This window comes from Schistocerca piceifrons, chromosome 1 (assembly GCF_021461385.2).
Source record: "Schistocerca piceifrons isolate TAMUIC-IGC-003096 chromosome 1, iqSchPice1.1, whole genome shotgun sequence".
NCBI classification, from domain to species: domain Eukaryota; kingdom Metazoa; phylum Arthropoda; class Insecta; order Orthoptera; family Acrididae; genus Schistocerca; species Schistocerca piceifrons.
This window is the reverse complement of record NC_060138.1, coordinates 1,101,405,010-1,101,419,309: the sequence shown is the minus strand read 5'-3', so window position 1 is coordinate 1,101,419,309 and position 14,300 is coordinate 1,101,405,010. Positions and strand designations below refer to the sequence as shown.

Sequence of the window (14,300 nt, the reverse complement as noted above, 5' to 3'; positions counted from 1 at the left end):
GTACAGCTGTTTCTGACATACCAGTGGCAGTGGATCGAGTCGTCATGCGGAGGGCCTGCGATTATATCAACTGTGGAAGGAGTAGACGAACAAATCCTGAATTGAAATTGTTCAGATTTCCCGTCAAAGATAAAGAAAGGTTACGCGAGTGGATTTTAAATTCAGGTAAATCAATAAATTAGTTACGAGTAAGAACTAATAAAGAGCCCTAAGCATTCGATCCTATCTAAATTTTGTCGATCTTATATTCTGATATAACGTGGCAGCCCTTCCAGTACAAGAATAATATCATGTAATTTTTAAATGAAATCTTTGCTGCGATTTGGAAACTGTTTACTCACTTCACTATCGTAATTTTGGGTGTAGAGGCATTTTTGTGTGCAATATGAAAACTGAAACCAATATAAGATATGGATAACAAAATGCAAAGCATAGTGTGGTAACATTTGGTAAACAATTTAAGAAGCATTACCTTACAAGACCTTTCCCTTGGTACTTGAAAATGGCTCTAGAGCTGAAATCGCAACAGTGAAATAAATGAATAATAGCCGTCATCTAACTGCTAGGTCATCGGTCCCTCTAAATCCTGGTATATACTAGAGCGAACGAAATGAAGGAGTGTAAAACCTCGTTTACACTGCTGCCAATGAGTATTCATAGATAATTCGCCAATGTTCACTGCCATTCGTTTATACGTGTGAACAAGCATTTATACTGGAATGAAGGGAGGAGAATAGAAGAGAACGAGCATAGCATTTTTTTTTTATCTGTGCGCTAATAATCGTCACACAGCTTTCACTTGAAAACAACACTACTTATAGTTACAGGTCTGCGCGAGTGCGGATATCCCTAGTAATTACTGTGTTGCAGATAAAAGCGTACGTCTGTTGCGAATATTCGTGGGTTATCTTTAAACTGTACAAAGTAAATTTTTAACTTAATTATGGTTTGCCGACTGTGGCTCTTCAAAGTTGACACCGCCAAAATATGCTCGAAAAACACACTTTCACTTATATATTACCGCGTTTGCAGCCCCCTTTCAACAACAATCCAAAATTAATCGTTTTGTACCACTCTTATATCATTTACGATAAGTTACAGGCAAAGTAAACGAATTTAAATTTGAAATGACTGTCACTGAAATACGTCCAGCCTTAATTCGCATCGTAACCGAGTGCGGGCATCAGCAGACAAAACTTCAGGCCAGACACAAGTCTCTTTTCAGAGCAGTGGTGGGTTAAACAGCTTTACAAAACGTTAATATCTGAGAATGTGGATATGCAACTTGGCAGATGTGGATAATGATCTTGTGGATGCGGTGCACATACGGACGGCGGCATTTTTCCTGTCCGCGCAAACTTCTAGTTACAGCTACGATGTAAATCTTTGATATTGAGGTAAGATTATTTTGCCCGAAGGTTTTGACAAAGCAAACAAAGTGGCGTAGGAAAATAAATATGTTGGTGGCTTAATCTAGTACGTAGATGTGAAACGCTTGGAAGTAGTGCCAGTGCACTTAACACTGAATTGCAGCTCCAGCCTTCTTTAGATTTATTCCAGAATTTTGCACATATGTCGGTTGACGCCTTTCACTGGCTCCTCATTACACCTGACGAGGAAATTTACTAGCAGCAACATAAAGAAGTTCGCAAGAAGACGAGTACTCTCCGCGCTGGTAACGCCAAAGAGGACACGAGGCAAACTTCTTTTGATGCTTTGCTCAAAAACTGACAGCCACCTGAACACTAACGAACACTACCGAATGCGTACCGAAAAAGACTGAATGTTATTGTCTCGCAGTGGTGAATGGAACTGAACACTACAGAATCAGCATTTCATCACGCAAACACTTGCAAACATTGATGTTATGCTTTCGCTACTTAATTGTTTCTCACTGTGAAAAGCTAAGCACTAAATGGGGAAACAACATTATAGGCAATGTTTTTTTTAATTATGAAGCAAGTAATGTCACGCAGAAGAGGTTAGAAATCAAGTGTTTCTTAACTTTTGCAGGGACTTCAGAGGCACTGTGGGCACCGAGTAAAGTTTACGAACCAAACACGACTGAATGACGTTTGCTCAAATTCGTCTACACATATGAGAATGCTGTTTTTCCTGTTTTAGTTCGCTCAGTGTTGACCAGGCTTAAAACGCCATAGGACCACATTCCCAGAATTAATCATAATATTTAAAGTCCAAAAAAGGTTGCACACAAAGATCCCTCTTAGCAAATATTTAATGAAAGATTCCTTTCTATCATGCTAATGTAGACTGAGCTACTAAATGTGTTAATGGTATATACATATATCGTATTTTTCTGATAGATAGTTATTGTTACAGGCAATGTCAAACTGCTGGATACGGACCCAGAAAAACTGCACAATAGACTCCTGTGTGATGTCCATTTTGATGAAAAGTCATTCATGAACAGTACGAGACAACGGCTTATGCACACAGCAGTTCCTGCAAAATTTACATCTGACACTGGTTCTTCAGCAGTATGTGAGGGAACTAGTGATAAGAATAGTTTGTCATCACCTGAACTGAAAGTGAACATTCCAAGGAGAACATACAGTGCAGCTAGTCACCTTCTGGTAGAAACAAACGCAACACCACAAAAGTGTGAACCATTTCCAGACCTGAAAGAAATAGAAATGCCTGCGAGACAAGTTAAAAGAAAACTCTGTATGCTATGTCGTGATGATGAGGATACCCCTAGAAAGCAAAAACTGAAACAGAAAATACATAACACGAACAGATCACTGAAAAACAAAACTTCCTACTTCTCAAAAGTTAAGAGTAGATTGTTGCATTATAGGAGCTCAAATAATGTTGCTCATGTGTTAAGCAGTTTCTGCTTCCCATCTGATTACTCCAGGGCACTGGCTAGAAAAAAACGCCCGTGGTCTTCTATCGAGAAAAATCTCTCTCTGATGTTGTTTTACAAATCTCCTGCAGCATATAAATTTTTGCGAAAATTGGGTATCGTATTACCTGGACTGTCCACAATTAGACGATGGATTGGCGTCACAAAATTTCTACCAGGGCTTAATAAAAACCTTTTTAGTCAACTTAGCAAGAAATTTGAGGCACAAACTTATTTAGAAAAGGCATGTGTAGTATCTTTTGATGATATGTCGATAACGCGTCATCTGGAATATGCAAAAGATCTTGATTTAGTAGAAGGTCTAGCAGATTTGGGTGATAGGGGAAGGAAACCACTTCCTGCAGATTATGCACTTGTTTTTATGATTAGAGGCATCTACAGTAACTGGAAATTGCCTGTTTCATATTTTTTGTCTAATTCAGGAGTAAAACACGTGGATTTATTGGGACTCTTACAGGAACTAATTATTTTATTGCAAAATGCAAACCTAGAGCCAAAATTAGTCGTTTGTGATCAGGGAGCTAGTAATCGAAGTGTTGTGAAGCATTTACGTGTTATGCCTGAAAAACCTTATTTTATTGTAAATGGACAGAAATTGTTTTACATTTATGATGTCCCACATTTATTCAAAAGCATACGAAACAATCTGCTTAGTGGCGACTCCATTTTCAACAATGCTGTTGTTTCATTCGAAGATGTCAGGAAAACGTATGACATTGATAAGAAGAACAAAAAAAGCAGAATGTCTCACTGATAGTCATTTGCAACCTGATTCATTCCAGAAAATGAATGTAAAAATGGCAGTCCAGGTCCTCAGCCACTCTGTTGCTGCAGCTGTCAGAACTTGTGTGGCGACTAAAGAATTGCAGAGTGATACAGCAGAGAGCACAGCTACTTTTACAGAATTTATGAACAACTTGTTTGACGTTTTGAACAGCAGGACAGCATTTTCCTCTAATCCATATAGGTGTGCATTATCAGAACAATGTCCAGTAGTAATGGAAACGCTACAGAATGCAAAGGATGTCTTAAGTATCATAAATAAAATTGAAGAAAAGACAGGTAAAATAACGACACCACCATGCATTACGGGTTTAATCCAGACTGAATGCTATTGCTCAGTTTTTCCTTGAGGAACAAACTGTCGGCATTAAATTTTTACTGACCAGCAGATTGAATCAAGATGCTCTTGAGAATTTATTTTCTGTGTACCGTCAGAAAGGAGGCTACAACCGTAATCCAACAGTTAGAACACTAAGGTGCTTGCTATAACTCACTAATGAAGCCTTCTGATGCTTCAAATTGTGAGAATGACACTGACAAGATGCCGTTACTGAACAACTGTGTGTTGCAAAAAGAAGGTGATGAATCTCAGCTGTTGGAGAGCTCTGGAAAGGTCGAAATTCCGAACACCCCTGGTTCCTCTACGGATGAAGAAGGGAGTACCATCGAGACCGACGAGTATTTGTCTTTCTCACAGCAAGATCTTTCCTCTGAACAGTGTTCAGTAGCATATTCATATTGAATTTAAGTACCAAATAAAGATTCTCCGTTAGACTGCACAAATAAGTTTCGTTGCCTTTCCTTGATCGTTCTGCCACATTTAACTAGAAAGAAGAAATGTGTTAAATCTGAGCAAAACAGTACTGCTTGTGACAATAGTAGACGTGCTGACCGCAAAGTTAAGATGTTTACCATCACAGTTCTTTTTTTTTTAACTGACGATATTTAAAGTTTCACAATATTTATTTTTTTTGAAGATATCGTTGTTAAGTGCGTACATGAAATTATATTCGTTTACAACAAACTGTAATCAAATGCAAAATGTGGTTATACTTAAGAACACTTACAGAAATGCTTAAAAAGGAAGCAAAATCTGTTTCTTAAACTTATTTACAGTCTCAATGTGAAAAATATATTGTCGTTATAACTCACCTAATCCCTATACATACTCTATGCAAAATAAATAATTATGTCGGTAATGTCAGGACGCGAAACCCACTGCTCAGTGCAATATTTGTCAGTAAATTATCGGATTATATTTCAAAGACGTTGAGAAGGTTTTGAAAACTTTCTAGTGTTAACCTGCACGTGGAGATCTTTTTTACCCCCATAATCCATATCAGAAGAGCTGTATAACAAAGAGGAAATAGACGGCGAGTGTAAAACCTATGCAACTGCAATACAGTCTGCATTTAAACAGTAACTCACGAGAAATATTTGTGTGTTACTTTTCATTTATTTCATTTCGCATATGATTGTGAGAAGTATCCCTACAGTAGAAATAAACTTGGTTTGTAGAATTACAGGAGCTAATTTACATTCTTCGATTGAAAACTCGGGAAAAACCATAGCCGATCATGGTCTACAGTCAGCTGTGTGACGAATGCATTTTGCGCGCAATGCTCTAGCCGAACACAAATCAGCGTCATTCACGTCACCGAAGATACAGCGTTGCCAGTTCCGCGACATGGACAGGTCAGTTAGCATTGTAGCGTCGCCTGCGACATCTGTTGATCGACGGGAAAACTATTTTTACAGTTGCCTGTTCCGCCGTAAGGACAGTCAATCTGTTTCTTACGTGATCTGGGGTCATACACAGTTGCAGTGGGGCTCTAGGACCCTGAGACAGTGACCATGTATGTAAGAGTTGTGCTTATGTGAAAGTGTGTGTGGTTTTTTTTTATTGAAAAAGAAGGACTTTATCTGAATGCTTTAATATTTCAGGAGTCTTTTTCATTGTACTTGTCTGTGATTCAACACCTCCTTTATATGGTGAGTAGCAATCTATCCTTTGCATATTGTTACACCTCACAAAATGGTTGACATGGTGGCTTTTGCTTGGAAGCCTACAAGGGGGAATGCACAATTTTTAAATGACATATTCCAGAGTTTGTTTTGTTCATAATATTAATTTATTTATACATGTCATCTATCTGTTAGTTGTTTCTGGCGGCAGGAAGGGCACTGGCCACCCTCTGCAACTAACACTGCCAAACCCGAAATAACACGGCCGACCCCGCGTTGAAGTGGGACAAAGGCCCAAAGAAAGAAACCTATCTGTTAGTTGTTTATGTACATTTAAAAATACATCTTCATTATTTTTGATTTGCGTATTACTGAGGGAACTTTGTGGCATTATCAAGAGGTAATAGTACCATTGGCAGGTTAAATTGAATTTCAACGAAGCAATGTCAACAAAATGAGGTAGAACATATGGGGAAACATTTCAACTTCTTAACATATGGTATCATAATGTAGTTTCTTCTTCACGTCAATCCCCCATGTACATCACACACTTCATGTTTTGTAAACAGTATTTACAATTGGTGAGCTGTTTTTAAAACAATCAGTGGAATTTGTCATTTCACTTTTCACAGAGATAGGTTACTGTGAACAGAAATGAAACAAATAAAACGGCCATTATTTCAATGTTAAGAATTCTTAGTTATAAGCTTAAAATGTCTCGAGTTTACGACAAGTTCTGTTAGATTTTCTTTCTGGTATGGAAATCCTCAGTGCTTGGCTATAGACATTTCAAAACACCACAATCAGAGGACATTTGACAGAATAAAGTATTTTCCAATTCTATGCATTCTCTAATGCTATTATCAAACTTTTTACCTGAAGTTTCAGACTTAATGAAATACAAATGAAAAAAAGCATGTATTCTCTGTTTCTAAAAATTACTGCTGCATTAAAGTGGCAAAGGAATATGTGTGTGCCCAGATATGGGCAAAAAGAGCAAGCAAAAGCATGCAGAGAGAGAGAGAGAGAGAGAGAGAGAGAGAGAGAGAGAGAGAGAGAGAGAGACTCAAACAACTAAAACTAAACCACCACGTCTTTAAGGTCCATAAAATTATGTTACCTTGCGAATTAAATGTGCCTGGGTTGCAGTCAAGGTAGCGTTTTGAAAAATGAACAAGGACTCTTTCCCGCTCCTGCGTCTCTCCTGTCAAACTGAACTGCTTTAGGAACTTGCGAAGGGCTATATCCAGTGTGTCACCCTCAAAATTGAAATATTTCAGGTACTCCTCAGCAACAACACGACTGAAGTCATTGCTGAAAAAGATTTACATATGTTCAGAAAATCTAAACAAAATAATAACAATAAATCTGAAAGTAAGATACAAATGTACAAACAAGTTCATATTCACCAAATATTATGTGATCCAAAATAAAAAAACAAGCAGCCATACCGCTCCCGTAACATAAGTTCCACATGAAATAAGCAAATTAGTACAGTCACAAGTAAAATATGACCAGTTATATAAACTTCATGTCCAGTACCCTAGTTGTTTTATCCAAGTTGCCTTGTCTGAAACCAAAGAAAATAAATGTGGATGAATACAGAAGGTTCTAAACCCTGCTGCTTTTAAGGCCAGCCTCATCTGGTGAACAAAATTTATCAATTCTTCTCCAGAACTGTTTATTTTGTACAGGATACTTTTAACTATTTTGTTGTTCTGGGTGTTTTTGCTGTCATATTTAATATTACAAATATCTGGTTTTTTTTTTTTTTTACAGGTATAGTGAGATGTCTACCAGTACCACAACATTTCTTGCAAGACATTTATGTATGTTGCAGGAAACTGGACTCCCACTAATACTGTCCAATAGCAAAACATTATTGATTTCATTCTGTACAATGATACAAAATCAGACTCAATAAAGAGATAATCACAACAAGAATTTATTTTTCTGAACCCTTTACCATTTGCTTGTGATACTGTCTTTGCTTTTCGATTTCTTATTTACAACTATCTTTCACTTCCTCATTTCTAATTTCTATACAGTCATCTTCCCTTCATTTCTTCAAACACTTGCTCTCTTTTTCTTCTTTTCCAGTCCGAAGATTGGTTTGATCCAGCTCTCCACAATATCCTATAACGTGCGAAGTAACTCCTTGGTTTCCCTCAACAAATTTTATCCCCTCTCCCCAGCTTCCTTTCATTATCAAATTCATGATATCTTGATGCCTCAGGATGTATCCTATCCTATCAATCAATATCTTCTTTCAGTCACTTTGTGCCATGAATTTTATTTTTCCACAATTCAGTTCAGTACTAACTCATAATTTATTAAATACACCCATCTAACATTTAACAGTTTTCTGTGGAACTCCATTTCAAAAGCTTCTCTCGTCTTCTAGTCCGCACTATGAGAGAGTGCTGAAAAGTGATGCCTCCATATATTTCATGTGAAGACTCTTAAGATTTTCTAAACAGAATGGATATTATTAACATTTTTATTCTTCATGTCCACATATCCGCAGTTCTCTGCCACTAGAGAGCTGTGAACTGCAGTGTGTAACATGGCAATGTGGAACGTAACTATGTTGATATGTGAGAAACAACATGATATATTAGAGTTTCGAATACAAACAGTTCGCCTGCACTTGGAGCATCCTCTCCTTCAATGTGACAATGCTAGACAACACACAACCACTGCGACATCTCAACAATCCGACACCTTGGGTTCACTGTCATCGATCATTCTCCATACAGTAGTGCCTTGGCTCCATCTGATTTTCATCTGTTTCACGAATACCTTCGAATACTTTGATAGCGATGAAGCGGTGCAAGCAGAGGTGAGGTTGTGGTTCCATCAACAAAGTCAAACATTCTACAGTGACAGCATAAAAAAAAACTGGTCTCTTGTTGGGAGAAATGTGATCGTAACCCTGGTGACAATGTTAAGAAATAAACAAACAAAAGATACAAAGCTTAGCTAGCTTTCATAACGCACTTCCTTTTTCTAGCTGTAGAAAAAAGGCGCGCGCGCGCGCACACACACACACACACGCACACACACACACACACACACACACACACACACACACACACACACACACACACACACACCTGTCTCCCTACACTGTGCTCAGTCAATTGAGCACAATGCAGGGAGATAGATGTGTGTGTGTGTGTGTGTGTGTGTGTGTGTGTGTGTGTGTGTTTCCTTCAGCTAGAAAAAGGAAGTACATTCTGAAAACTAGCCAATCTCAACACCTTTTGTTTGTGTGCCTATCGATGATGCACAGCTTCTGCCTTTCAGTGAGTTGTTTTCTTTATTCCTGAACAATTCATAATTTTCAACCAGACCTTTCTGTATTAAGGAATAAACATCTAGACGTAAAGAATAAAGATGTAGAATGTTAGTAAAATTTATTTTATTTAAATACCATTAAGAGTTTTCACATAAAATATTCAGAGGCATTACTTTCAGCATTCCCTTGTATTTACTGTTCATGTTTAACTTCTGTACAAGAAAATGCTTTTCTTGCTATTGCCAGTCTGCATTTTATAGCCTCTCTATTTCACCCCATCTTCAGTTATTTTACTGTCCATATAGCAAAATCTCGATTAGTAATTTTGCCGTCTCATTTCATAATCTGATTTTATGAGCTTCACCTGATTTAATTTGACTGTGTTCCATTACCCTAGTTTTACTTTTGTTGATATTCACTGCATAGCTTTTTTTCAAGACACCATCCATTGCACTGAACCGCTCTTCAAGTCCTTTTCCATTTCTCACAGGATTGCAATGCCACTGGTAAACCACAAACTTCTCATTTCTTCTCTTTGAGCTTTAATCTCTCTCCAATATTCTCCTTGGTTTCCTTTGCTTGCTCAATGTAAAGACTAAATAACACCAAGGAGAGGCTACAAGGCTGTCTCACTCCCTTCTCAACTACTGCTTCCCTTTCATGTCCTTCGATTCTTATAACTACAGTCTCATTTCTGTATAGTTGTAAATAATCTTTAGCTCACTGCATCTTACCCAAGCTACCTTCAGAATTTCGAAGAGACCATTCTAGTCACCACTGTTAAAAGATTGTCTCTTAAAATCTACAAATTCTATGATGGCCTTTTTTGCTCTTTTCTTCTAAGATAAGTTATAGGGTCAGCATAGCTTCATGTGTGTGTACATTTCTCCAAAATTCATACTTTCTTGACGTCTGTTTCTACCAGTTGTTCCCTTTTTCTGTAAATAATTCGTGTCAGTATTTTGCACCCGTGACTTATTAAACTGATGCTTCGACAATATTCACAGCCATTAGCAGCTGCCTTCTATGAAATGGGTATTATTATATCACTTTTTTTTAAGTCTAAGGGAATTTCACCTGTCGGATATATCTTTCATGCCGTGTGAAACAGTCCTGTCATAGCTGGCTCAAACGATAATGTAAATTTACCAGAAAATACTACTGTACAATTGAGAAAATATTTTCTCCCCTTATATTCACAACAAAATCCTGCTACGTATGAGCTGATCTTCTGCACTCCATTTATAACACATTCTTTATTCTACAATGCCCCCCCCCCCCCCCCCACACACACACACACACACACACAAAAAGCAACCTGTGAAATACTGTGATGATAAGTGCACAGTGTAACTGTAATTAGTATAATTACACTTGGGAAAATGAACTGCAAATTAAGCTAATAATTTAGCATACAATGAAGATAAATGTGCATCTGTTAAAGAATTTTTCTAGTTCCTTCTGTAATACAGAAGTTGTTTTTGTAACATATTCATTTTCTTTCATTCAAGATATAAAATTTAAAGCAGTGGGATATTAAAACTTAAGCATAACTCACTTTTTGCTGAGGTGTCTAGATACATCCGATTTTTTGAATCCATCCAACATGTATAACCTCTTAGCGAGACGAATTGCAGACGGTATATCGACTGCCTTTGGGCTGTAGTGAAAGCTATGGAGGCTTTCAATATCACTTTCATCTTCCGATGACAGTGGTGGTGATACAGCCTTGTTTGTAACAGCTGTTAATGCTGTGGCATCTTCACTCAGAGTTGTAAGTTCATCTTCCGATTCTCTGAGCTCCTGTAAGTAGTTAACATTTTACTTTTTTCTTGAGAAGAAATTACTTACATTACACATCGTAACTAACCTTACCAGTAAAAACTATCCAAACAGTAAATTCTCTATGTGGAAGTAAGTATCTTATGCAGCAAATATGAACCAATACACAATTATTAGGCAGTAAAACAAAACAGAAAATAAAAAATAAAAAATCCAGTATGATTACAACATAGCAAAAGTGCACTGAAGGTATTTTGTGTTCCCTGCTCTACGTCCCTAAAATAGTAAAACTACGGAAGCATTTGTGACAAAACAAGCATATTTGTCCTTCAGAAATACAGAAGTAATGAAAGGCAACCAATAAACAGGAAGACATCACCCTGTATCCCTTGTAATCAAAAGAGCAAGAGACTACTTTATTATGGAACATTCACACATCTGCGGAAGGCAGTTACATGATATGCTGAAATATTGTGCAAAACTGAAACACTCAATTCAGACTGATATCCAGAAATGTATCACATTATTGTCACAATGAGAAAGCTTGGCATATCTTGAATTATGCCAGTAACAATGATTTCTGCAGAGCCCTCTGTGTTTCATACCTGCAATGAGGTGCAGATTATGTCACTGAAGATATTACAGTTTTCCCTCAGATTTATATTGTGACATTATTGATTAATATTAGGATACAATCAATAGTTATATTAATAAGTAAACACAAGGGCCCGTTTCTGTATATTCGTGTCCAACCCCCTCCCTCCTATTTTCCATTGCACCTCGCCCAAGTCACATAATGCTTTTACTGTTTCTGCAAAACCCCGAGAGCAAATCAAAATGTGCAAACATACTTTTGACAAAGAAACACCATTCTGGATGGAAGTACAGATACTCATACAAGTATGTAAACTCAGTTTAAACTAATATTATACCTTACAATTTTAACTCAGCACAGCAATAAGAAATCAGACTAACCAAAAAATTACAGAGAGATAAAAACTACTACTGTACAAATATCTGATTAGGATTAGGAATATCAGACTTAAACTATTTACTTTCTATATACTACGTATTCTTTTTCTCCAGTTGAAAATGAAGGAATTACAACAGCAGGAAGAATTGTGGTCTAGGCAGTGCCAACTATTTAAAGAGCTTAGGCTTTTTTGTAAGTCTATATACTATGTATTCTCTTTCTGCAGGTGAAGACACAGGAATTACAACAGCAGGAAGCATTGAGGGGGCAGGGGGGGGGGGGGGGGGGGGGGGAGAGAGAGAGAGAGAGAGAGAGAGAGAGAGAGAGAGAGAGAGAGAGAGAGAGAGAGGAGACCATGTCCACAACTATGCAGTGCCAGCTTTTTTTTTTAAAAGATTTTATGCGTTTTTGTAAGTTGTGTCAATGTGTCCAATTTGCTCAGGTTACTGGTAATATTCGAACTACGACTGATCATTTCTACTTTCAGATTTCTATTGCATCAGGTCCACACTACTTCAGGACACAAAAAACATTTATTTGTAATATAAAACACTCTCAGGAGGAGAGTGTTAAGTATGTTAAAAGATAATCTTTGGTAATATCAAAAATTTCTGAAAATGAAATAATTAATCTAACACACATGCAGGCACACACACACACACACACACACACACACACACACACACACATGCACGTTAATGCATGTTCGCACATGGTGATATGAGAAAAGGTGATATAAACACAGTATGCCTGCAGCAAATTCGTGGCAATGCCTGTGATTCATCACATTGCCTTTCATTTCTCCAATAGAATTAAATGCACACCAAAAACATGATAATGATAGAGGAATAAATCACAGTATTTTTAAATAATAAAGATTACAAGCTTTCCACTCATACAAGAGGAAAACATTACATGAACAGAGAAGACAGCAGTCTGGAAAGTTATTCCAAGAACTTATGTAAATCACTTATAAAGACCTGCATATCGCATATTTTTACAATTTGAGAATGGAAATTTTATATGATCTGCAACTCATTATAACTGGCAGGAAATAAACATAGTTTACTGGATTAGTTGCAATGTTTTGCTATTAACATCCACTAAACACACTTGGCCTAAACACATTTAGCCATCATTTTTCTATCTGCTGCAGCAAATATTTCTCATTTACACTACCAAGCGCTATTCTCCACATAACAGGAGTTAAGTCACAAGCAGCCACAACAAAAAAGACTCACAAAATATTAACGCTGTCTGATAAAAGCCTTCCTCAGAAGTAGCACTCTCACACATTCACACAACAACAAATCACACATATGTGGTTACCATCACCAGGCATTAAAGCCCAGCTGCAAGCAGTTCAACTTTATCACTCGGAGACAGTATCAATGCGTGTGCGAGTTGTTGTATGTGTAAGAGTTCTACTTCAGAGACAGGATTTTGTCCAACGATTCAAATATTTCTAGTGTTCTATCTCATTGTGCCTGTCTGTGGCTCGATACCTCTAAGCGGTGAGTAGTAATCTAGCCTTTCCGTATTGTTTTAATTTGATTCTGGATTTTCCATTGGCAACACAGTAGCTGCAGTTTCTTACAATATTTAAGATTACGGAACTCCTGTGCTGCTGAATTTACAGAACAACTTGGTTCAATTCTACTTCTAGTTTCCTTCAGTTATTCCATTTTCACACGACTATGAAAATATTGATATTGTACCAGGAAAAAAAAAAAATTGTAGAAGAGAATGTTCTGGAAAACTAGAGCAAACAAAACATGTAGTCTCCACAAATGACTGGCTGTCTTGGTCGAAATATAAGCCACCCCATTAATTTTGAGGGGAGGAGGGCAGGTGAGAAGAGATAAACCCAGTGGAGAGAAATTTATGTTACATTACCCACTCACAAAAACCATTAACAATATGATCACTCTTAATCACACTTTTTATGATGTAATATACATAAATTACACAGAAATCCCAGCCTCCTAATCACAGTCTGTCCTGAAGTAAGCTCTTAACTTCACTACCAGTATTTATTTCAACACTGTCAGAATTTTTGTGATTCTCCTCCAAAAGCACATGGCATACTTCACATGCTCCACATCAATTGAACATTTTCAGGTTGAACATGGGTACCTCATAAGAGAGAATTCCTCACACATAATCTTTCCATATGAGTGAGACCACGATTTCAGTCTAATATTGCTTTTGGAGAAAATCTTTACAGGGTTTATTTACAATGACATCAATAATCTGCAGGTTTCAAGTGTGGCATAACTACTATGTCTACCTTCAATGCTGCAACTTTATTCTCTACTTCGACTGTGAGGTGACCTGTGACGATATCCAGAACTATCATAACTCTGTAACTGAGCGCAGCACCAGGTCTGCGATTTTAAATGGTCTATCACTAATCCTTTGTCATCCTGCCTTTTCCTTGGCAACAAATCACTCATCCATTAGAGGAATTTTCTGTGTGCACTGTTTTACACTTCAGAACAGGGAAAGTACATTTTTCGTCCTTCTGCAGCAAGTTCTAATATAAAAGTAAATCTTTGTTTTTCCATTTCCAAATGAGGAACTTTATAGTCCACTGGCATATTCCAGAA

At 37.3% G+C, this 14,300-nt stretch overlaps 1 protein-coding gene across 7 annotated transcripts in view; it reads right to left on the bottom strand.

The window, feature by feature from the left end:
* The window catches only part of LOC124776245 (PH and SEC7 domain-containing protein-like), an 850,081-nt gene that overhangs the window by 170,344 nt on the left and 665,437 nt on the right, over positions 1 to 14,300 (bottom strand). For all 7 annotated transcript variants that reach the window (XR_007015606.1, XM_047251114.1, XM_047251123.1 and 4 more), the window contains exons 7-8: positions 10,495 to 10,739; positions 6,756 to 6,949 (exon numbers count right to left, since the gene is read on the bottom strand). Coding sequence is in view for 6 of the 7 variants with exons in the window: in XM_047251114.1 (XP_047107070.1) it covers positions 6,756 to 6,949; positions 10,495 to 10,739 (439 nt within the window). In the remaining variant the exon portion in view is untranslated. The remainder of the gene's footprint in view (positions 1 to 6,755; positions 6,950 to 10,494; positions 10,740 to 14,300) is intronic.